Source organism: Carassius auratus, chromosome 22, assembly GCF_003368295.1.
Source record: "Carassius auratus strain Wakin chromosome 22, ASM336829v1, whole genome shotgun sequence".
Classification (NCBI taxonomy): domain Eukaryota; kingdom Metazoa; phylum Chordata; class Actinopteri; order Cypriniformes; family Cyprinidae; genus Carassius; species Carassius auratus.
Genome location: NC_039264.1, coordinates 27967037 through 27991196, shown reverse-complemented (window position 1 = coordinate 27991196; position 24160 = coordinate 27967037). Strand labels below are relative to the sequence as shown.

General features: G+C 38.4%; 3 protein-coding genes across 4 annotated transcripts; 2 read left to right on the top strand and 1 right to left on the bottom strand.

Annotated features, from left to right (window-relative positions):
* The first annotated feature begins 75 nt into the window (after positions 1-75).
* Positions 76-8977, top strand: LOC113040227 (transmembrane protease serine 9-like). 2 transcript variants are annotated; one of them, XM_026198550.1, is made up of 15 exons: positions 76-221; positions 1058-1233; positions 1331-1458; positions 1563-1630; positions 2157-2332; positions 2421-2462; positions 2543-2656; positions 3895-4060; positions 4139-4413; positions 4575-4717; positions 4790-5177; positions 6452-6620; positions 6711-6976; positions 7729-7865; positions 8192-8977. In XM_026198550.1, the coding sequence occupies exons 2-15, from the start codon at positions 1101-1103 to the stop codon at positions 8351-8353; spliced, it is 2367 nt and encodes a 788-aa protein (XP_026054335.1). In that variant the 5' UTR covers positions 76-221; positions 1058-1100; the 3' UTR covers positions 8354-8977. The 2 variants fall into 2 exon arrangements, with proteins under 2 accessions (XP_026054335.1, XP_026054336.1); XM_026198551.1 differs by having other exon boundaries at positions 151-221; positions 1071-1233.
* Positions 8978-9806: 829 nt separating this feature from the next.
* On the bottom strand, positions 9807-12091 carry LOC113040229 (mitochondrial import inner membrane translocase subunit Tim13). Its single transcript, XM_026198552.1, has 3 exons — positions 11852-12091; positions 10875-10943; positions 9807-10784 (listed from the first exon to the last, which is right to left on the bottom strand). The coding sequence occupies exons 1-3, from the start codon at positions 11969-11971 to the stop codon at positions 10686-10688; spliced, it is 288 nt and encodes a 95-aa protein (XP_026054337.1). The 5' UTR covers positions 11972-12091; the 3' UTR covers positions 9807-10685.
* A 1146-nt stretch (positions 12092-13237) lies between these two features.
* LOC113040226 (ectoderm-neural cortex protein 1-like) lies at positions 13238-23946 on the top strand. Its single transcript, XM_026198549.1, has 3 exons — positions 13238-13487; positions 14412-16209; positions 21712-23946. Exon 2 carries the CDS (start codon positions 14419-14421, stop codon positions 16186-16188), a length of 1770 nt encoding a protein of 589 aa, XP_026054334.1. The 5' UTR covers positions 13238-13487; positions 14412-14418; the 3' UTR covers positions 16189-16209; positions 21712-23946.
* Positions 23947-24160: the final 214 nt, after the last annotated feature.

The window sequence follows — 24160 nt, the reverse complement described above, 5'->3', positions numbered from 1 at the left end:
CATTTGAGGATTTTATTATAAAAACAACAGTTTTATGTGGACAAGGCAGCACTGGCCAATCAAACACGAGATCCCTCTCTCACCTGTGTGAAGCCCCGCCCACTGGCAAGCCTACCGCCTGACAGTGCTGCATTCTATATAGTCTCCAAATGTGTCTCGAGGTTTATTCGGATATCAACGTAAAGATCAGATGCCTCGGTGACCAGATGCTGTCTGAAACGGTGAGCAACAATCTATTCAATTAATTTTAATACTCTTTGCATAACTTTGTATCAAGTTAATCAGAATAGTATTTTTTTTTAACTGCACAGTCACGTAAACTATCTATTTTATTGTTAAAAATGAAAATATTATTATATTGCATTATTTAATTTATATATTTGTTGCATTTTATTATAGCTAATTTATATTTGACACAATTGCACAGTTCTTTTTTCATGCATCCATGCACATAATAATTTAGCAATTTAATTTTTTAATGCCATTTATAGTGAGCCTGTTTTTAGCATGCATTTTTGTAGTTATTGTGACCTGAAATAATATGTATTTAATTTATATTATATATCATATTTTTTTTTAATTTCAAATATTTTATCAATTTGATTATTGGAGTATACTGTATAGTTTCTCAAGCTGTATGCCCAGAACTGCATTTTTATTTAATACTGTTGCATTGTTGTTGGCAAGCATGCAAATAATAGTTTTAATTGGCATTTATCATCTGTTTGACGTCGATATATGTAATTAGAGAGTTGTTGTGGCATTTACAACCCTGTAGTGAAAAGTACCTATATCAATATATTCTGGAACAGCAAGCTTCATATTTCTGTTATAATATTTCCAACTCGACAGAGGTTTGTTTTGGCTTTTCGGAACCACTCCTAGTATTGTTTCATTCTATGACTGCTGAACTAATACTTTGACATCCCACGAGAAGATTTTCAGTGACGGTACCCAAGGGGGTTGCTAATGCTTTTGAGCTCTTAAAAAGCCAATCCTGTTTTTACCTTGTCACCTGTCTGTATTTCTTACATCCATGTGGTCTTGTGTTTTACAGTTTTGATGTCCAGGTTGTGTTGCAGGTCTTTGTTTAGACTGAAATGGAGAAGAAAGACTTGAATACGTGGCCCGAGGGTGCTCCACGGCCAGCTTACCTCTCCACTTGCAAATGCATGACTTTAGCTGCCATTCTGATTCTTCTCATCATCGGGGCTGTTGTAGGATTTATGACAGGTGAACTCAATATATCTATTTTATAGTCATTTGTGCAAACAATCAAAATATAATGATAATGATGGAAACTTAAACCGCCCTTGTTTTCCCTGTTTAGCTTATTTAATACAAGAGGAACATTATTTCATGGAAACAGTGGAATTGGAGGGTCTCAGTTATGATCCAGTTCTGCGAGATAAAACATCAGGTTTCTATGTGGTTCTGACGGCGACTCTGAAAGAAAAGGTACGACCAGAAGACATGAATGTTAATGTGCACAATCTATTAGTTATTTCAAAACAATAAAATGCAGATGAAAAAAGGGTTTTGCTGTCTTCACTATTTTACAGATCAGGAATATCTTTAGAGCCACTTCAGTGGCAAAACACTTCACAGACTGCCAGATAGTTGCATATGGGTTGGTACACTGCTTACATCCAATGTTTTAACATAAAATGATGTAGATGAGTTTGTTTCTCCAGCAGATTTGGATACATTTAGCATCACATCACTTGCTCACCAATGGATCTTCTGCAGTGAATGGGTGCCGTCAGAATCATCTGATAAAAACCTCACAATAATCTGCCATCACACTTTAACTGGAGAAAGCGTTATTATGGATTTTGGACTTTTATCTCGTTCAGAGTGAAGATTAAAAGTTAAAACGATTTAATTATGCATTTGTCATGGATTACTTGTAGATTACTGTGATGTTTTTATCAGCTGTTTGGACTCTCATTCTGACGGCACCCATTCACTGCAGAGGATCCATTGGTGAACAAGTGATGTAATGCTACATTTCAATAAATCTGGTGAATAAATAACTCATACTGTCTTTGATGGGTTGATGATAAGTAAATTATTAGCACATTTTAATTTTGGTTTAACCATGCCTTTCACATGGTGGGTAATTACGGTATTGATATGCATGTGATATTTTTCAGGAATGCCAACACAAATGTTTTGACCACTCTACGTTTGGTCTTTCGGATCTCTCAAGTCCAGGGGTATACAGAGAGTTTTGTTCAAGACCTCCTCCGCTCTGGATTGAAGGCCATGTTGAATGGGAAACCCATTGTTATCCCACAATATGGAGAGATCACTAGCATCGTCCTTCTTGGTACACCAGCTTCCTGTTTTTCTCTTTAAAAAGTACATTTTAAAAACAAGTCAATAATGGTGTTTTTTGACCTATTTTATAATTCCAGGAGCAAGTGGAAAGTCCTTCTATGCGATTGGGAATGACATAAGTAAGATAATACACTATTGATCATATTTGCAGGTTTATTGTAAACGTAGAGTGCTCAGATGTGTTTGTTATTTATGGCAGGTAAATGTCCTGAGAACACATTCACTTGTGACAATGGCGAGTGCATCACAAAAACAAATCCAGAATGTGACTCTATAACCGACTGTGTTGATGGTTCAGATGAAGCCTTTTGCTGTAAGTGTCACAATCTTACTATTATGCTAACACTTGAACTAGCTTTTAGTATCCTTTTTGTAAGTTTAAGAATTTTTTTTTCTGTAAGTAAAGGACTTTATTGACATTTTAGTATCAAAAAAGTTTAAAGGAGTGTATAAACGTGTAAAAACATGTATTTAAAGTTGTGCTTGTTAAGGGTTAGAGATTTGAACAAACCACCAATCCTAATGAAATGTACATAGTATTGTAACACATTTAAATGATTAAAAATGAGACAATGGCTACGTTCACACTGGAGGGCTTAATGCTCGTTTTTTTTTTTTCAAGGCCGTTCACATTTCCAATTAAATGCGCCCTTTTGTGATCTCCTGTGTGAATGTGAAATGACCCAGAAGTGACCCGCATGCGCAGAAGAGTACTCAACGGTGAACGGCGTCACTCGTTGTTTGCGGAAGTAGCTTACGGTAAACATGGATGTCAACAACAGTGTGGTCAACAGCTGGGCTCTTTTTGCAATATTAAAGTTATTTTCACAACAGAGCCAGCACAATTACAATCTTCTCGTTTTAAGAAGAAAATTAAAAAGAAGGAGGAGAGCAAGGTTTCTGGCCAAGGTGTTTTGTGGAGAAGTGTTAGCTACGTCAGTATAGAGAAACATGTGGGTGTGGAGTCGCAGCCAGGAGTGGTGGGATACTGATGTGAGTGGCTCTTCTCGTTCCCGCCTACTTCAACGCAGAATTATGACGTTTGTAGCGTATCAATGACATACGGGTCAGATACATGTGGCCTACCGGTACGTATCGGATTTAGGACCACATACCCAAGTGGCCTGGGTCACATTTGTAAAGATCGGATCTGTGTCGTTCAGACTGTCATGAAAAGATCAGATACAGGTCGCATAGGGATAAAAAAATTGGAATTGGGTCATTTCAGCCTGCAGTGTGAACGTAGCCAATGTGTGCTATTAGCCTTCTATGGATTTCCACCCAATAGACAGCAATACTGGCAAAACAATCCGCAGACTTAAATTTAAGATATACACAAGCCATATCTAGGGACAACAATTGAACCGAGACCAGATCCCTCCTATAAACCAACCAGAACAACATAGAAATCACCTAGAATACCATTGGAAGTGCACAGAAACATACTAAAGGCACTAAAAACATGTTAGCAACCAAAGACCAATAGAATTGTAGGGGCTAGTTCTAGCTTAATTTATGTTCTTTGATTGTTAACCACTGTATCTCTTATAGCCTGTGGAACACGTCCAGCCATGGGTAACCGTGTTGTGGGTGGTGAAAATGCCCGTCACGGGGAGTTACCCTGGCAGGTCAGTTTGAGACTACGCGGGCGTCATACCTGTGGTGCATCCATCGTCAACAATCGTTGGCTCGTCAGCGCTGCCCACTGTTTTGAAACGTGAGGAATCGTTCTTGTATAATCTTCTTCAGCCTTTCACTAGACAACAATGTATATATATCTTCTTATATACCAAAGGGAAAACAACCCAAAAGATTGGACGGCTCTTGTGGGAGCCAATCTAGTCAGTGGGGAGGAGGGCGAAGCCACCATTAAAAACATCAAGTCCCTGATTGTCTCTCCGAAGTACAATCCCATGACCACTGACAGTGATGTGACCGTGCTGGAGTTGGAAACACCATTGACGTTCAGCTCTCATGTTCAGCCGATCTGTATCCCAGCATCCTCTCATATCTTCAGTCCTGGGCAGAACTGCATCGTCTCTGGTTGGGGAGCTCTTAATCAGTACACAAGTGAGTGTGTTTGATGTCGCGGAAAGCCTCTGAATATACTTTTGCTTGAATTTGTTGAGTATAACCCAGATGTACTTGGTCACTCTGGTGCTTTCTTCAGTCAAAAGCCTGGCTACTTGTGACTACTCTTTTTGAGACTACACCTCTTTGTGCCCGAGCAGGTGAGGTGCCTTCAACATTACAGAAGGCAATCGTGAAGATCATTGACTCAAGTGTATGCAACAAGTCATCTGTATACAGAGGTGCACTTACCCAAAATATGATGTGTGCTGGATTTCTTCAAGGGAAGGTGGACTCTTGTCAGGTAAGGGTGCTTGATTTAAAAGTGTTTCAGAATTAATTATTCAATTGCTTTAAATGTGGTTTTGCCCTTCAGGGAGATTCCGGAGGTCCTCTGGTATGTGAGGTGTCCCCGGGACGCTTCTTCCTGGCTGGCGTGGTGAGCTGGGGAGTGGGATGCGCACAGATAAACAAGCCTGGAGTCTATTCCCGCGTCACCAAGCTCCGCAACTGGATTCTGAGCTACACCAATACTGCACCAAAAGCCCAGATCACCACCACTGTCCCTAGCGTCACCAACACTACGGTTCACCCTGCTAAAGTTATGAGCCCATCCTCTCAGCAAATCAGTAATGACTATTATCCTGCTACTGGGAACTGCAGTGGTAATTATAACTGTGGCGGAGACATGTGCATCAGCAAGACAAACCCAGAGTGTGACAGAGTCTCTGACTGCCCCAATGAAGCTGACGAGAAAAACTGTGGTAAATAATCTCAATCTCTAGTATGCCCTGTCCTACTTCTAGAGATCTACCTTACTGGAAAGTTTAGCTCCAAACCTCATCAAATACATAATTTTCCAATATATTAATATAAACTTATTACAAAGAGGTGTGTTGGAGCAGGGTTGGAACTGAACTCTGCAGGCAGGCACCAGAGTTGATCGTAGTTTTGGGCACCACTGCTCTACAACATTCACTCTGGTTTGTACTTTTTTTGTTAACTATCTGGAGTAGACCTTTTTCAGGGTAGGTGCCATATTTAAAGGGGTCATTAACTGCCTTTGTTTTTATGTTGTACTGTTCTCTGAGGTCCAATTAAGATTTTTACATCAAAAAACATAATTCAGATGTAATTGGCTATTTTCTATCCTGTTTTTAACTGCCCTCAGTATGCTCGGTTTAAGTAGGTGTGGCGGAGTATAGACTCAGAAGTAAACGCCTCCTACTGTACTCTGATTGGCTAATAGTTTAGTTTATTATGTTTGACAGTCTACATCCTTCATAGATGGATTTGCTGTGATTTAGATAAAAAAAAAAACACATAAATTCTCAGTACATATCAAACACTCTGTGATAACAGACAAAGCAATAGTGACCGCGTAATAAAAACAGATACTCACACTTGTTGCAACATTATTGTTTAATCCAATATAGTTGGGACAGCATCGTCTTTCTTTCTAAAATCCTGCATCAAATTGTGCCTCGTTTGTAAACGAATACATGGTAAAATGAAGTGAAAGTACCAAGTTCCTACTGACGTGATCTGGAACTTAAAAAATTAAGTTCATAAATTTAATAATCTTAAAAAACATTATCTTTTGGATTTTGCATAGATTTGCGTTTACCACTCTCGTCATCTACCTTCTACATGCACAATTGAGTGGATGGGGTTAAAAAGGGTAGAAGCAGGTGTTGATCTTCTGAGGAGGTGGTGTGATTTCTCAGTTCATGACCCCTTTAAATTTAGATGAAAGAAATAAGGGTAGAGATACAGTCTGTTCGAAAGGTTGTACTTTTTTTTTTTTTTTACCAATTTTCAAAGTTTGTTATTGCACTGTACGTTTTTTTTTCAGAATAGCATATTTTCAACATTGTGTCAGCTGATTGGAGCCAAGTTGCACAACTGTACAAACCATTGCATCCCTCACAGCCTCATATTTATTGGTGTAAATGTAAATATGGCATATACCCCGACTTAGGACCCATTGAACTAGCTTTAAGAATAAGAATAAAAGGGTCACCTAATTACTTTCTAGACTGTGGGAATCGTCCAGTTATGGGCCAGGACAGGATTATTGGTGGTGTCACTGCCTATAGAGGTGAATGGCCATGGGTGGGCAGTCTGCAGTACCAACGCACCCACCGCTGTGGAGCTACTCTTATCCACTGCAAATGGCTCCTGACTGCAGCTCACTGCTTCAGAAGGTAGTGTAACTTTATGGCATCTACCCAACATGCTCTACTTTCAGAGTTGGACATGGAAGATTTAGTGTTTTATTTTGTTTTCTTCAATAGTGATCTGAACCCTGCCAGCTGGACGGTAAGTCTTGGCTCGGTCATTTGGTCTGGAGTGGGTGCTCTGGCGATTCCAGTGCAAAGGATCATCCCTCATCCTGCTTTCAATGGCAGCACCATGGACTTCGACGTGGCCCTGGTGGAACTCTCCATCCCTGCCCCAAAGTCCTACACCATCCAGACCGTGTGTTTGCCTTCTCCCTGGCATAGCTTCATCAAAAATATGGAATGCTACATCATCGGATGGGGTGCTATGAGGGAGGATGGTAAGTTTGGGTTTGGTCAAGGTGACCAAGACAAAACCTAACATTAGTAGTTTATGGTTTTTTTCACCATAAACGTTTTGGTGCGGACTTGGGTAATGCTGAAGCTGTCTTCCAAACTAGAGTGTGCAACAAGGAATAAAAACAAACCAAACATGAAATGCTATGGGCGAGAGCATCAAAAAGGTTGGGCATTCCTCAACTTTGTGCAAATATTAAGCAAAAAACACCAGACAACAACCAAACGCCGGTAAAAGAAAAAGATGATGAAACGCAAACAGGATGTAAACAGTTTTCAGACGCATGCTCTGCCCTAAATTTGACACGCCCCAAAGCATTGGAGTTAAAATGCAAAGTATTCCTAATTAAAATAAAGCTATGTTATGTAGACTTGGATTTTTACAATACTATTGCCTAAGAGTGTCCCATTAGGTAATGAAAAGTTCTACACAGACTTGTGGTCTTCATCCTCACTTGAACACAAATACAGCCAAATACAGGGTATACGTCAGTGGGTATTTGGACAAGGCATGTGGCTTTCCAGGGCCATGGTTGGCCACCCCTGCTTTATGCTATTAGTAGACCATTTTGGTATCCATCACGGGTTTTGTGGGATTTAAGATTGTGTCAAGTGTACCAAGTGTGAAAACGACATTAAAACAGCTCTTCTATTCTATACCTTTTTCCCAAAAAATATGGAAACTTGTTACTGCTTTGTTTGACAAGGTGCATTATGGTCTGTTTATCCCATGCAGGCATGATAACCAATCTGCTGCAAAAAGCACAGGTTAATGTCATTGATAAGTTGGACTGCCAGCAAGCTTACGGTGCTGAACTTACCAACAACATGATGTGTGCTGGCTCTATGGAAGGAGACAAGGACACATGTCTGGTGAGTTTCTGGTTAAATTTTTTTTCCATTATTAAACTGTTCTGAACTCGACCATTCAAAATAGTGAGGAGTTACACATTCTTCTCCTTGTAGGAGAAATGTGAATCACTTTTTCTGAAGCACCACTGCACTTACCCAATGATACTTAATGCTCTAAAAGTCTCTTTTTTTTTTCCACTTAAAACATCCACCATGCCTCTTAAGCTGATTACATAACCCAGCCCAATGTAACCCAACCATATCCTTGAGTTTTCAGCAGACTTCAGTAAATGTCATACCTTCCATAAAAACCTCAATGAATGCAGTGGTCTTGTCTTTGTCTGCAGGGAGACTCAGGGGGCCCTCTGGTGTGCCGCGAACCCCAGGGCCGGTGGTTTCTGGCTGGGGTGACCAGCTGGGGTCACGGCTGTGGTCGACTTGGCTTCCCAGGAGTTTACATGCAGGTCACGGCTGTCAGAGAATGGATATCTATATACCTCCCTTTTTAAAAATATCCTCCACCATCTTTCTCACAAGTGATGTGCAGTCATACCTCTCAAATGAAATAAATAGGGGTGTAACGGTTGACAAGATTTACAGTGTGGTTCAGTACGTTTTCGACACAGCAAAAAGAAATGCCAGAGACATTTGATTTGTTACGGTGATTTGTTTTGCCCTGTTTAAAATAGCTGGAAATTCCTGTCTGCGGGGATGGTTTGTCGAGTGTGTGTATCTCCTTGTTTTCGTCTAGCTTCATAATTGACTATTTTTTAAAAAGCCTCAGAATGCCCACAACCGATGTCTGTACCGACAAACTTCTGAAAAATTAATTTGCCAAGTCTATGTAACCTCCTCTTATAAAACTATATATTTCATAAAACTGCACAAATGAATGAATGTTTGGATTTAGCCTTAATACAAAAAAAAAAAAAAAAGTTATGTGTCGCGGCAACAAACAATCTAGTCTGGAGGCTTCTATGTTGTTTGGGATGCATTGCATCTTATTTCACACACTTTAAGCTCTTTTATCTTACAAATGTAATAGGATTAGTTCAACAAATCTTTCGGTTTGTAATGCGTACTGAACTGAAAGCTTCGTACCAAACGGTTTAATACGAATACATGTATCGTTACACCCCTAGAAATGAATACATGAATCTCTAATGGACAACTGGTTCATACTGTACTGTCAAAATATTAATTTTTTGGTATTTATAACCAATGCATTCTGGTGTAACCAACACGACTTAAAAATAATGATAATTGTGAAGTGGCTTTCACTTAAGGTGTAAAAAAATAGCAACATTCGCTTGCAAAAAATTTGATGAATTCCAATTTCAAGAGACAGAAATCACCAGGAACATTTAGATTCCTGTGACACAAAATGGACTTTACTACAAAATGGAGGTGATTTGTTTTTATGTGGTTGATGTGTAAAAGAAGGATTAAGGAAAGAAACATTGTATATTACAATGGAAACCTCAAATGTTTATGCCATTAAGGCCCTGTCCCAGATGGAACATTTCATGTGCACTTGCGGTCTAACGAACTTACAATGGCCGCCGTGTGCATGTATCTTAAGTCCACAAGACTGTAGGGTGTCCCTACTGTTCAGAAGGGTGCTCGCGTGCGCCCCCGATCCGCATTTCTAGCGAGCTCCGCATCAGACTTCTAGCCGACAGTCAAGGTAGCATTACATCACAAAAGTCTGGACTCAGAAGAAGACCGCAAGGGTTTAGGGTGCCATTTGGGACAGGGCCTGAACAAGATTATTTTCAAACTATTGATCTACCATGACAATACTTGACCAGACTATACAATATGACACTTCAGAAATGCATGCTATACCGCCCCCTGTGGCAATGCAACACGTGAGTTAATTTACTTTCTTAGTGTTTCAGGCCTAATTTGTACAAATGGTGCTACATCTCTTAACCAATGAAAGAATAAACATCAATAAAATTGGACTAATTTGGTGGTATTTATTTGCAGTTCATTAAAACAGCTTGGTGACAATTACACAACATCTGTCTCTGGACATACCTTGGTGGAGTTTGTGTCTCTGTACCAAATCTTTCCAAGACTCGAAGCAATGAAAATGGGAAATTCGGACTTGTGCACACAAACTGAACAACAAAGGCTTGCAGTTAAACAACCCTACTACTGTACTTATGAGACAATGAGACAAATGACACTCCAGGGTCCACAATTGCGGTTTGTTCTTCAGAGGTAAGTAAGAAGGACTTCTTGGCTGCTCCTGGTGAAGAAGCGACAATTATTGCAACAAAGGCGCCTCTGATTTCTCCCCCTCTGGGAGAAGAACTAGGTTTGTGGAACAGAGTTGGTAAAGTGAGCCCTTCCCTCAGGGAATGGAGTAACATCCACCCAATGACAAAAGACAGACAGACGGTATGCTGCATTTCGATTGGCTGCTTGATAAATGAATAACAGCGAAAGGGGAAGAATCTGAATTTTAGCATTGTTTTTAAACACAGTGAAACCTCCGAACAGGAAAGTGCAGCTAAAATCCAGACTCATTCTTTTATTACCCCGATTCCAGTCATCATTTTAAGCATAAGAGTTGCTTCTACTACAATTATCAATCCCTTAATCTGAATTTGTCAATTATTAAACAGCTATTTTATGTCTTATATAATTATTTTAACACACAAAATATAATGAATGTCCATGTGGAGTCTAAGTCCAACCACCAGGTTCCTTCTGCAGCCATCAGCTGTTGTTTTTGCTTGGTAAGAGAGCCAAGTCTATACATCTGTCGTGTATTCAGAGACTAGACATCTCTACCTGAGGACTGAGGTAGTACCGACTGCCATCTGCACATCAAATACGTGCCCTTTCCCTCTGTAATCTGGAATTATATGCGCGGGAGACTGTGTTCCACGCGTCCATGTATCGGTCCATACACATGGCAATGCATTTCTGGGAAAAAACAAATAGGGGACAGGATGGTTTAGATTTTTTCCCCCCTCAAATACACATGGGTAACAGCATAAGATGTATCGCTCCCACCTGTTCAGAGTTGTCCAGTGTGCTTCCTGGCTTGCCAATGCACTTCTTGAAGCATTTATCAGTCATTCTCTGCAAATGTGGGACAAATTTTATTAGGAAGGCATGCCATTGAATGATTCTAGTTTTATAGGACATTGTTACTTCTTGGTACTTTAAGAACCTTCCAAAAAGAAGATATGGCAATATCATAGTTATAATTTTTGGTGTAAGATTTACATTGAAACAATTCAGTCCTAAATTGTGAATACATTTAAAAAAATGTTTTACAAAGAAACGTGAAAAAATGAAGTAGAAACATGTTTTCTAGAAAATAATACTTCAAACTTATTTTATTTATAACTAAATCATTATTTACAGTATAGTATAGTGACAGCATTACATTGTAATATTACGGTACTTTACAATATTTATATAAATAAATGGTATTTGAAGGTTTTTACAAGAACACCATACTGTGGAACTACTATGGTACTTTTTGCACTGCTTTTCTGACATTTTGTTGGACATGTTACATGGTATTTTAGGATATCCTTAGTAATACTGTAGTTCCTAAATTACTGTATACAACCACTGTAGCGGTTGCCACCACAGTACATTTTAAAGCGTACCATTTTCATATACCATGGAGTACTAACAAATGTATCATGATAGTAATATGGTAGGTGTTCAAAAAGCAGTTTTATCATATTTGAAAGACAAAATTAGAGGGAGAGAGATGAAATACGATGTAGTTGAAAATACCAGGGTAATACCATGTTATATTTTGGTAAGTATACATCGTGATGAACTTAACCTTTTGTACTGATACCCACCATGACATCTGCATGGTACTCCAAATTATACCAACAATGCTTTAACCATGGTGCATTTATATTTACTTATTTTCCAATATACAATAATGAAACCACTTAACACGTTTCTTATAAACAGACTAATAAAAACACCATTTAGCACCTCAAGAGATTAAAGTCATTTACCTGCAGCAGCTCTTGCGCGTTTGCAACGGCAATCTGAACTTTGACCTGCTCCATTATAGTGCCAGTGTCCATTTTACCAGACGAGGAGTTCGATGAGAAATCTGAACCGAAACTGTCCATTTTACACACTAACAGACCTAATTACAGTGACACACTGGATTAAAGTCAGTGTAGCTTCGCTACATGTGATAACTGTGCCCTTGAGATGAGCCGGAAGCGCTCTGGAAAACATCCTGCCTGATGACTTCTGGGATATGTAGTTTTTCATTACAGCCAGTATCAAAAAGTAACATTAAAACTAAAATAATAAATTACGTGATGAATTTTAAGCTAAAAACTCAGATGTTAAGGAGAGGTGCTGTTAGCGTAAATTATTATTTTAAAGCGACGAATTTTGATTGAACAGTTTTGCAATTTGAAAGAGCCAACAAAATTGTATTAACAGCATATGGTAAAACACACACACACACACACACACACACACACACACACACATATATATATATATATATATATATATATATATATAAAATTATTATTATTATTTTAAGATAGGGTATTGCTTTAGTGCAATACGGATTCTGTCCAGTAGGTGCCGCTACAATCCAACAGGCATGTTATTGCTTTGGAAAAAATATTTTTCAATTTTTTTCTTTAGTTTCATTTGATATTTATAAAAACAAAACACACACACACACACACACACACACACACACACACATATATAAGGAGATCATAATAATAAAATGAATAATTTCTAAACGTTTCTAAAGCCAAAATAGGAAGTGGAAGTTTAAAGTATAATAACACCTGCCAGAGGGATTTCTTTAGAAAAGTCAGGTTTGATTGGTGTTAAAAACTGTGTAAACAGGTCTCTGAGACAGTAACGGCTGTGTTCAAGCTCTAATAACTCTGTTAGACATGAACACTGAATGTTGGCAGGGGGTCTGACAGTAATTAACAGTCAGACAGTACAGTGCATTGGTGTTGTTTGTACAACACACCACTTTGAGGGTGAAAGAAAGATGCAAAGAATAACATCATGATTCCCCTGTCTGCGTAATTGAGTTGGAAAGCAAACACTGTGGATTGATACTAAATACTATAATGAAAGAGATTACATTTTTAATTTTTATTATTTTTATTGTTATTATTTTACCGTGCAATTAAGTAACATTGTATTTAAAACTAGTTTTTGTAGATATTTTTCAAAATATTATTGTCTTACTTTGGACAAAAAATAAAATAAAATAAATAAATATGCACGCATCCACCACGCATTGTGTTTCAGTATCAGTCACACTGACCTGTGCATGATCACTCATTCTCCGAAAGACTTCTGATTACTAATAAAAGGCGTCCTAAGCTCACCTCCTCGTTCAGGATTGGACGTTTCTCGTGCGGGAAGAAGGAGGAGCGACTGAGATCCACACTACTATACACGCTCGCTCACAGCTCAAACCACAGTAGTGATGTTCCCTCAGCAGCATGTGACAGGCAGAACTCACTGAGTCCAGACTGAGCTCATCTCGAGAAACGTTACTACTGAAACCTCTCGGCGAGACGTCTTAAAGTAACACGCGTCCTTAAATATCGAATGCATACTTTACAAGTCCGTGCGTGGAAAGGAAATAAGGTAAAGTCATACTACTTTCGTTCTACTGCTTTTGATTATACGACACAACTTTACAATAAATTAACCTGTGGTGTGCCGCTCAGTAGACTTGTCTGGCGTAAACCTGTCACGTTAAATCGTTATATATATAGTTTCTGTTGTACTTAAACAGGTAACTTAAGTTATTTAAACACGGGAAAAAAATGCAAGTGTTGCCTAACCACTGTTACTGTAGGCTAAATCAATTCAGAAGTTTTAATATGTGAATATTTTCTCATGACAGTACCTGTAGAAACAATAAATGTGGTTACTATCGTGTTTTATAGTTCACCTGGTACATTCAGGTGTATCTTAATTGATTTTAATTTCAAGATGCTGTGGTGGCTTCTAATATAAAGTGTTCAATGAGAATGTAATTTAAAATCGCATTATTTAAAACGGAACACATTTTTTTTTTAGAACATTTAGAAGTATTCCAGCATTCCGTTTCATTCACTATTGTTCTAAACAATTAGGTTTCAGACTGCGGTTCAGTGTTGGATTGTTTCATGCATTTCTGAAATTATAAAATGATAGCTAAGAGCAGTAACTTTATCAGAGATCAAAGAGGAACGTGGTGATTCATTTCCCATGAATCATTAACCCTTGTACTGAAGGGTAGAACAATCTCAAGGTAAACGAAAAGCTGTAATGTTTTACTGCTGTTTAACAAACGATTATGGGTTTACTGCCGTCCAAGGAGATGGTTGGTTCCAAGTGTAATTGCCCTAACTATTATGTATCCACTGTCTAATTATATGTTAAAGATTTTTAAATACAGCTGAACAATAGGCCTTCTGAGTAATATCAAATGAATGTCCACGGATGATGTGAGATGTTAATACTTTATCAAAAGGGGATCTGAAAGGAAATTGTTTCTTTTTTTTTTTTTGGTCTTTCTTCCAGTTTAAAGATGTCTGTCAGTAATCACGAGAACCGAAAGTCAAGGTCAAGCTCTGGGTCCATGAACATCCAGCTGTTCCACAAGACGTCACATGCAGACAGCTTGCTTACCCAACTCAACCTCCTCCGCAAGCGACGTGTCTTCACGGATGTAGTCCTGCACGCCGGACATCGAGCATTTCCATGCCACCGAGCCGTTCTGGCTTCATGTAGTCGCTATTTTGAGGCCATGTTCAGTGGTGGACTAAAAGAGAGTCGAGATGCCGAGGTCAACTTCCACGACTCTTTGCACCCGGAGGTACTGGAGCTCCTGCTAGACTACGCCTACTCGGCCCGGGTGATCATTAACGAGGAAAATGCAGAGTCTTTGCTGGAGGCTGGCGACATGCTCCAGTTCCACGACATCCGTGACGCCGCCGCAGAATTCCTGGAGAAGAATCTGCATCCGTCTAACTGCCTTGGAATGATGCTTCTCTCCGATGCTCATCAGTGCCAGAGGCTGTATGAACTTTCTTGGCGAATGTGTCTGGCGAATTTCGCTAATCTATACCACACTGAAGATTTCCTAAGCTTGCCCAAGGATAAAGTTCAGGAGCTTGTTTTTAGCGAGGAGCTGGAGGTTGAGGACGAAAGTATTGCGTACGAGGCTGTTATTGATTGGGTCAGAGCTGACATTGGAAGGAGGCATCTTGATCTTCCCGACCTTCTGCGCTGTGTTCGACTCGCCTTGCTCCCGGAAACCTATCTGCTAAAGAACGTTGCATCGGAGGAGCTCGTCATGGGACACAAGGTGGGCCGTGAGATTGTGGAGGACGCCGTCCGATGCAAAATGAAGATCCTGCAGAATGACGGCGTTGTCACGGGCTTCTGCGCCCGACCCCGAAAGGTCAGCCAAGCTCTCCTGCTTCTAGGAGGCCAAACGTTCATGTGCGACAAAGTGTACATGATCGATCACAAGGCGAAGGAGATCACTCCCAAAACGGACCTTCCTAGCCCTCGCAAAGAGTGCAGCGCTTGTGCTATTGGCTGTAAAGTATATGTCACAGGTGGTCGAGGGTCAGAAAACGGGGCTTCGAAAGACGTTTGGGTCTACGACACCTTGCATGACGAATGGTCCAAAGCTGCACCGATGCTCGTCGCTAGATTCGGACATGGTTCAGCAGAACTTGACCACAGCCTGTATGTTGTAGGTGGACACACATCCCTTGCGGGGTCATTCCCTGCATCCCCATCTGTGTCTCTAAAACAAGTGGAGCAGTACAACCCCCAATCCAACAAGTGGACACTAGTAGCCCCTCTTCGAGAGGGTGTGAGCAACGCTGCTGTCGTAGGCGCCAAAAACAAACTCTTTGCTTTTGGAGGCACTAGTGTCAACAGGGACAAGTATCCCAAGGTTCAGTGCTTCGACCCCTGTGAGAACAGGTGGACAGTCCCGGCCACTTGTCCCCAGCTCTGGCGTTACACGGCGGCAGCAGTTGTTGGGAACCATGTTGTGGTCATTGGCGGAGATACAGAGTTCTCTGCGAGCTCTGCGTACCGCTTCAACAGTGAGACGTTCCAGTGGACCAAGTTTGGAGACGTGACTTCCAGGAGAATCAGCTGTCATGCGGTGGCGTCGGGGAATCGCCTCTATGTGGTTGGGGGCTACTTTGGGGCGCAGAGGTGTAAAACCTTGGACTGCTATGACCCATCAACGGACTCATGGGACAGCATAACAAGTGTACCATATTCGCTTATCCCAACAGCATTTGTCAGCACGTGGAAGTACCTCCCATCTTGAAGAAAATATGTCTCTGATTTGGTGAGTATTTTCCAGTATTACTGTCCAACTGATAATATTTGCTTTGAGTGCAAGCCCTCTCAGATGTATAAAGCAGTAATTTTGTTTGTTGATGAAAAATGTCTACCCGTAATTAGTGCTGTTGGGTGTCAAATAAAGACGAAATGTTCCTTAATAGTTCGAAAAGGAATGTGGCAGCACAAATTACAGAGTACAACGCGTCTCTCTGGGGCGTACAGGCTTTTCCAAATGCTTCCAGCATGAGCAGGATCAGGTTCATGCTTGCAGTTCTGCCGATGGCGACGCCTGTGCCCCTTTTTTGCGCATTGCTCCACAGAAACAGAGTATGGTTTTGCTTCCCAGGGTTGTTTACAAATCCTCCATCTTTTCTTTTAAATAAATGTCAGGGCTCATTGTTCTCGCTAGCGTACACAGTAGCCAGACAGATAACAAACTCAAATAATGGCTGATGATGTTTAGGGAAGGTGTGTTTTATTTGAGGCTGAGGCCTAATGTTTGGCAGGAAGATTCAAGAATGGAGACTGGAATCTTTCGACTCGTTAGGTGCCATCTTCACCTCTTTGTTTGTTGTAAAACAGGCCTTTGCTTAAAGAATTTCTCTCACTAGTTCGGTTATCTAGTTAAACATCTCCGCTTGTTTAGCACACTCGCAGCTTGTTACCGAAAGCTCAGCACTCGCTTAATGGACGGATGCCTAGGGGAAACTGCTGTTTGCCCTTCCTCAATAATAAACAGATGGTTTGGGTGGAGACGTGCAGAAGAGAGCCTGCGAGGGCCTAGATTTGCACGGCTGCAGCTGCTGACAAGTCTCTTTTATCCTTCTTTGAGAGTGTAATTCCAGCTCTTTTGAATGTCACAAATTCGCAGTTGATTTTTGCACAGAATAGCCTCGTCAGAAACAGCGGAGCGAGGCTTGCGGAATAGGGTGCAGCTATATTTTGCAGCGTTTGGCAGCCAGCAGCTTAAAACTAAAAATACACATCAGAAGCCGTCATCTCGTAATGGGGCGAGGAGAACAAATAGAGGAAATCTCCTTCTCTTTGAAGTCCACTTTTGCTGACTTCCAGTATGCTGTATGCATATGCGTTGCACCAAAGGTGTACAGTCTCAGAAAATGTCTCACCAGTTAGTCACGCCCATTTAAATGCAGATATGTTTCTTTTTTTATTGTCACTGCATATCAGCGCAGTGAGTCACTGTTCTAGTTAACCATTGAGACATTCGTTGGAACGCAGTTCTGTCACAACCTGAGATGGAAAGACATGGGTTGTCTTTTTTTACTTGAACGTCCCGATGAAAGTACAGATTGGTTTCCTATATTCACGTATGTAGTCTCACAGCTTCAAGGTTTGAAACCGCATGCTAGCATACCTTTCTTGCAGTATATAGTACAGTATATGTACTTCGACCCATGAATTATAAAACTGTGCTGAATACTGTATCCCACAATGCATTTTCTTGATTTGTACATCCATGGTTACAGATGAATTATATTTCCTGTCTTCGGGCAACTTTAATGTTTTCTTGCTGGCAAGACTGGTAATCCAAACTGTAACACGAGCACTCGGGAGGAAGTTATCAAGATCTTCTCATTCTTTGGTCTTGCAGAGCAGGCTGTCGTGATTGGCACCCATCCAGTATACACCATATGAGTCTCTGTTTGTTGTTTGACACACCTGATCTAGGTCAAGGGTCGGTTCCTGGCTTTCAGGACGGCTTTATTATCCACAGAGTGGGACCAGATTGACCCTCACAGTCAATACTAATGTTTTATTAATGCACGCCTTTTTTAAAAGCCATCCGAAACGCTAACAGAAAGATCCTTTATTTTGGCATCTGCGTCCGGCCTTTCATGCCCGACACGCGCATAAAGTCACCGCGTCCTGCTGAGCCCTCGCGGCGCGCCTGGATCTGCAAGTTAATGGATCATTTTCTTCACTCCTTTGTCCTGGAAAGCGGGACCTGTGGAGGGAAATTTAATAATATAAAGGCCTCAAATTGGTTACCAGCCATAAATCCATCAAACGGCTCGGGAGCTTGCTTGGTGTTATTAATCAGAATTGCATAATATTCATAAATCAGAAGAGGTGAAAAGGTTGGGATCCGCATACACACAATCCTTTATTTTTCAAGCCTGGGGAACACATTTAAAAGACCTGTGTTTTTGTTATTTAGGGATCAATGGAGCTCTCTTCTGCAAAAAATTTTTGCAAGAGAAAATGCTAATGAGGTTTAGATGGCCGTTCTGTCATGCTGTGATTTTATATGTTCTATACCCACACACTCTTGCTCACAAGTAAACATTGCCTGTGTATTGAGAGGTGGCACATAATGCAAAGAAGAGGGGTTTCCTAATAAATAAGGTGCTGATTGAGATTGATCCGGAGCAGATAACAGATCAATTGGCACAGTAGTTTACACAGCTGTCATTAGTTCACCCTGTGACCCTCATTACAGCTGCTGAAACCATCAGGAAAGAGCTAGCCTCACAATTGATTTATTAGTGTTATTTCAGGTTTATCAATCAAACAATATACAATAAATAATAACCAACTAAATAAATAGTTTGTGATAAATATTTATCATTCCCATTTTATTTACTGCACATTTTATTAACAATTTAATACAAAATAATGAGTGGAAATCATTTATTTAGGTAATATTTATTTAAGTTTTTTTTCTTCGTATTTTTAAAGTACTGTTAATCATGAAATTAGTTTTTTTTAATAAGTGAACTTGAATTATAAATCATTTATTTCTCACTCAGACAAATAAATAGCACTTTATTTATTTAGTCAAAATAAAACGCTGTTTTACAATTTATTGTATACCAATTGTAATTATTTCTTGACATTTAAGTTTTATTAAGGGGTTTTCCATTACTTAAAAAATGTATTAATTTATTTTCAAGTAATAAAAAATAAAGACATTTATTAGTTTCATAAACATTACCCAAATTTGATAAAAATAATGAATCATTCCTGTTTTACCATTTTATAACACACTGAACTGAAACTTTAAATGTTAAAAATATTCTTTTTGTGAGTGCGGATCATGGTCTCAAGTGCTAAACCATTTAAAACATAAAATAATATTTGAGGGATTAATAATTTTGCACCCAAATTACATTACATTAAATAATATTTTAACGCAACCAAATAATTGCTTTAAAACAACTCAAAGATGAGATAAATGCAATAATACATAAAGCTTTGAATACTAAGACTTAAAGTCCTTTAAAAGCTGGAAAAGGTGTGTGTTTTTAATATTTTAAAGTGCGTGGTTGACTGTATAATAACACATGGCAGTAAACTGCTGAGTTTGGAAGAATGTAAAGACAAAAAAAAGAAGGTTTTCAGTTTAGGGCTCCCGCTAGGTGATGAAAACAAGACCATAAACTCTATTAAACACAAGCTGATTGAATCCCAGGCATGCGTTCGGGTCTTTAGACTCGCTTTAATGGAATTTCCAAGGTCTGCAAACTGGGTCAAAGGTCACCCGTTCTCCTGCTGCTGCTCTGGGACGGACGGGTGAGACCACTGACGCTGATGGACGAGCACTTACACAACTCTCAAAAGTTCACTTCACCGCACGTTAAGCGTTCGTGTGGTTTGTGTAGCATCGTTTCTCACAAAGTGTCTGCCACGTCCCAGGAATAACACAAAAGTATGAAATACGGGACGCTTCTGTTTAAATATAACCAGCTCTGAAGCTGCTGTACTTGTGAAACGCTGATCTCTCTCAGGTAGTATTTTTAATACTGCTGGAGTGTTGATCGTCTCAACAACGGAAAAACAGACCGCGTGTCCGGAAAGTATGCAGTACTGGGAGAAACAATAGCATTTAAATTTGGTCTCTTTTTGTGTCCAGATCTGAGCTTTGACCCTCATGCATGGCATCCAGAACAGTATTGATTAGAGAACGATCATCATGTCCGCTGGTAGAGGGGTTCAAGGCTTTAATTACAGCAGCGGACGCATGGAAACACGTGTTGTGGTGTCAAGAGACACTGCTGGGTGTGAACGGATCAGCTGGCTGGCTTTAGCAGTTAGGTCACTGTATTATCTAGACTTTACAGCATTGTTAACCCTGTTCAACTCTGATTCAGCTCCGATGGTGTCAATCCCAGCCTTATTCCAGCTGGAAAACATTATCAACTCTCATACTGTTCTTTAAAATAATATATCAGTAATATATAATAAGATATTTTTTATTTTAATTAAATTAATTATAAATAGCAGTATAATATTAATAATTAATAATAATAGTGTTGTTTATTTGATAAATTATTGTATTATGCCATGTTGCTACATTTAAATTTTAGATTTTAAAGTAAAAAACTATATAATACAAAAAGTTAATAATAATAATAATAATAATAATAATATAAATAAAAACTAAACTAAATTTTTTTTTATTTATTATATTATATATATATATATATATATATATATATATGTATTAAATATATACACACACACACACACACATATATATATATATATATATATATATATATATATATATAGAATTTTTATATATTTTGTAAACAATTTGTCATTTATTTTTAGTGTCTTTCATTTACTAGCATTGACTTATTTGTAGTAAAATATTTTTTTTATCTTCTAAGTTTAAAAGATAAAATAAAAAATAATATATAATTAATAAAAATAGTATAATATTAAATAATATATTAAGAATAGTGTAATTATTTTAATTATTGTATTCTTTATAAGCATTTTATGTGCCATGATGAAACATTTTAATAATATAATATGATTAAAAAATACCATAATAATAAAATGTTTAATTTTAATTCATAAAAAAATACTCTTATAATTGTATAATATTAATTAATAATAAAAGCAATTTAAATTATTGTATGATATATCTGCATTTTATATGCCATGTTGCTAAATATTGATGTTTAAAAGATGAATATGATAATAAAATATTCACAGTCAATTAAATAATAATAAATGGTATAATATTAATTAATAAGTGTTGTTATTTGGATTAAATTAAATGCTGTATTATATATCAGCAGGTTATATGCCATGTTACTCTCTAGATATCGGTTAACATTTATTCAAATGGTTTTCACCTTCAGATAAAACACACTCTTAATAGGTCAAGTGTTCAAAAGCAGATCTAAAGGAACAGCCTGTTTTATAGGTTGTGGAAAAACATGTTGTGCAAGTGGAAATTAGGCACAAGTGAACTTCATGAGCTCATTACCTACATGTTTCAGGGGATGAAACGCATTTAACAGGCCAAGATCAGTTTTATAGCGCTTGTTTTAAAGCTCTTCTGAAATGAAAAGCAGCTTAACATACCGAATGTGATCTCATTAGTAAGTGTTTGTAGATTACACATAGTTACTCTCGTATACATACCATCAGTTTTGTGATGCGCCCGGTTTCCCAAACTAATGTGAAGGATTGTAGGTGAACCATGTGGAGTTCAACATGTGTAACTCATTCCCTGTTTTTCCGTCCTCAGATCTTCCGGCGTTCTCTGGAATGCAGCCGAGTCCCCCCCCTCCCCCCCACGAGGCCTGGGAATGCCGGGGGAGGGGAGACGCTTTTCCTCCTTTACATTCACATGGACCTCGTGCTGGAAACCAAGCCTTAGGTCAGTGGGGTGGGTCTCCATGTCAAACAGATCCCATCCCAGCTCACCGCGGTCCTTACAGCGAGACACGGCCCTGAAGAGATGCAGAAAGCATTGAGGACGCTTGTGTACATAAACTCACTAGACTCAACTCTTTAAAACAGGTTATTTTTAGCCTGAGGTTCCACACTTCAGTGTCTCGTTCACTCACACGGATCCTGCTCGGTCATAAATTAAGTAATAAATAACTCTTGCCTCTGGTTACTCACTTTAGCGCATGCAACTAGGCTCATTGTGTTCTTTAGTAGACTTGGGTGACCTTTTGAAAGAGGAAATGAACCCAAAATTGTAGGATAACTAGCTAGCCTGTGCTGCCTTTTTATATATAGAATGTGTTTTTTTTTATTGAATATATTATTATGCAAGAATATTCAAAACACTTCTCTGTTTAGCACTGTGTTCTTGTTAAAAAAAAAGTACTGGACGAATAGCCGGGCTGGGCTAATAAACAAGTTTGGATGGTATTTCGCCTCCAAATGATAAGAAATTAAGCCTGTTTGCGTTTGGGATATTATTTTCAAAAGCAATTAAAGCAGATGCTCATTACCATAATGCACAAATCGCAATACTATTGTGGGAAAAAAAACAAGAGTAAAAGTATTTTAACACATCCAGATTTTCATTAAGAAATACGTAAAAATCCTGGACAAACTACGGTAATGTGGAAAACGTCCTCAACTGCCATGAAAATAATGTCAAAAAAGAAGAAACCAATAAGAAATTTGATTTTGCTTAAAGAAAATGAAACCTGGTATTATATTTCTTGCATTTTGACATTATTTTCAGAGCAATTAAAGCACATTTCCCCCCTAGATTCTCATTACCGTAATGCAAAACATCATTGCTGTAAGGGAAAAGAACAGTAATTTATTTCTTATGTAAAGTCGTACGCATATGCAGATTTTTAAAAAAAAAACCTAAATAAATACTTAATCCTGGACAAATTGTGGAAATGAGGAAAACACCCTTAATTATCATGAAAATAATGTCACAATGTGAAAAAAAAGAGAAAGAAATAATATTTTGGATAAAGAAAATAAAGCCTGGTTTTATATGTCTTTTTGCATTGTGGAATAATCTTTTAGGGCCATTAAAGCATATGTATCCCCCAAATTCTAAAAAACAAAAAAAAATCATTACCATAATTAAATAAAATAATTTATAATTTAAACAATAATTACAGTATATTGTGGATAGACAAAATATGGTAATAAAGAAAAATGTTCTTAGTTGTCATAAAAAAAATAATCACAATGCAAAAAAAGAAAACAGACATATAAGATTAATGTTTTTCAATTGTTTGCATTTTTTCCCAAGGAAATTCAAACAGATTTTCCTCACAAATTCGCATTACAGTAGTGCAAAAAAAACAATAGGAATATATTATCTAAACTGTATTTATGTGTATGCAGATTTAAAGCCAGGACAAATTACGGTAATGATGGAAAATATTCCTAATTGTCATGGAAATGTCACAATGCAAAATAGGCTTAATTTTATTTCTTAAAAATGTTTTCACAAAACTGTAGGATAACGTGTAGTTTACAAAGTGAATTACATTCACCAAACTACTTAAGCTGTGGATTTGTTCTTAATGGTTTTGTGCCAAACCTTCAGTAAACTGTTTTCAAAGTGTACGAAAACCTGACGAAAGTCTTAAATGTTATTACTGTACTTGTAGCCTTGATTTTGTTCTATTGTTGTATGTACGTTTGTGAAGTATATTGTATTTTCAAGTAGATTTTGCACATTGTGTCCTTCTCACTGTTGAACGGTCATCTACACTCATAAGGCTGTTTTTCTTAAACGTCATTAAAATGTGTTGCCTGAAGCCAAAGAAAGCAGCACAGATAGAGACATGTTACCAGCTAAACGCTGTGTCATTCTGAAATATTTGTTTATTTGTTGTGTAATGTCTTAATTTGTGTACAATGTTTTTTTATATCACTGATATTGTTCAGTTTTTTTTTTTTGGACATTTAATGCCAAATACTGTTTCTAACTTCTGTCAGTCATAGAGTATGGTGTATTAAAGACTTTTTAAATAAAATCTCGGTAAAACAAGCTAAGCACGTGTCCTTTTGTTTTGTAGAGATTGGATTAGTGGATTACCCTGACTAGGATCATGCTGAGTGATGAGGAATGTCTCGCACCTTTCCTAACTTGCTAGAGACGCTGGAATTTTGAAAGTGTCGGTCACACCCAGTTGATTTTAACCACAGCCATTTTAACCATAGCGAGTTCCAGCCGCTTCAGAAACCTGGAGTGTAAAGTTAAA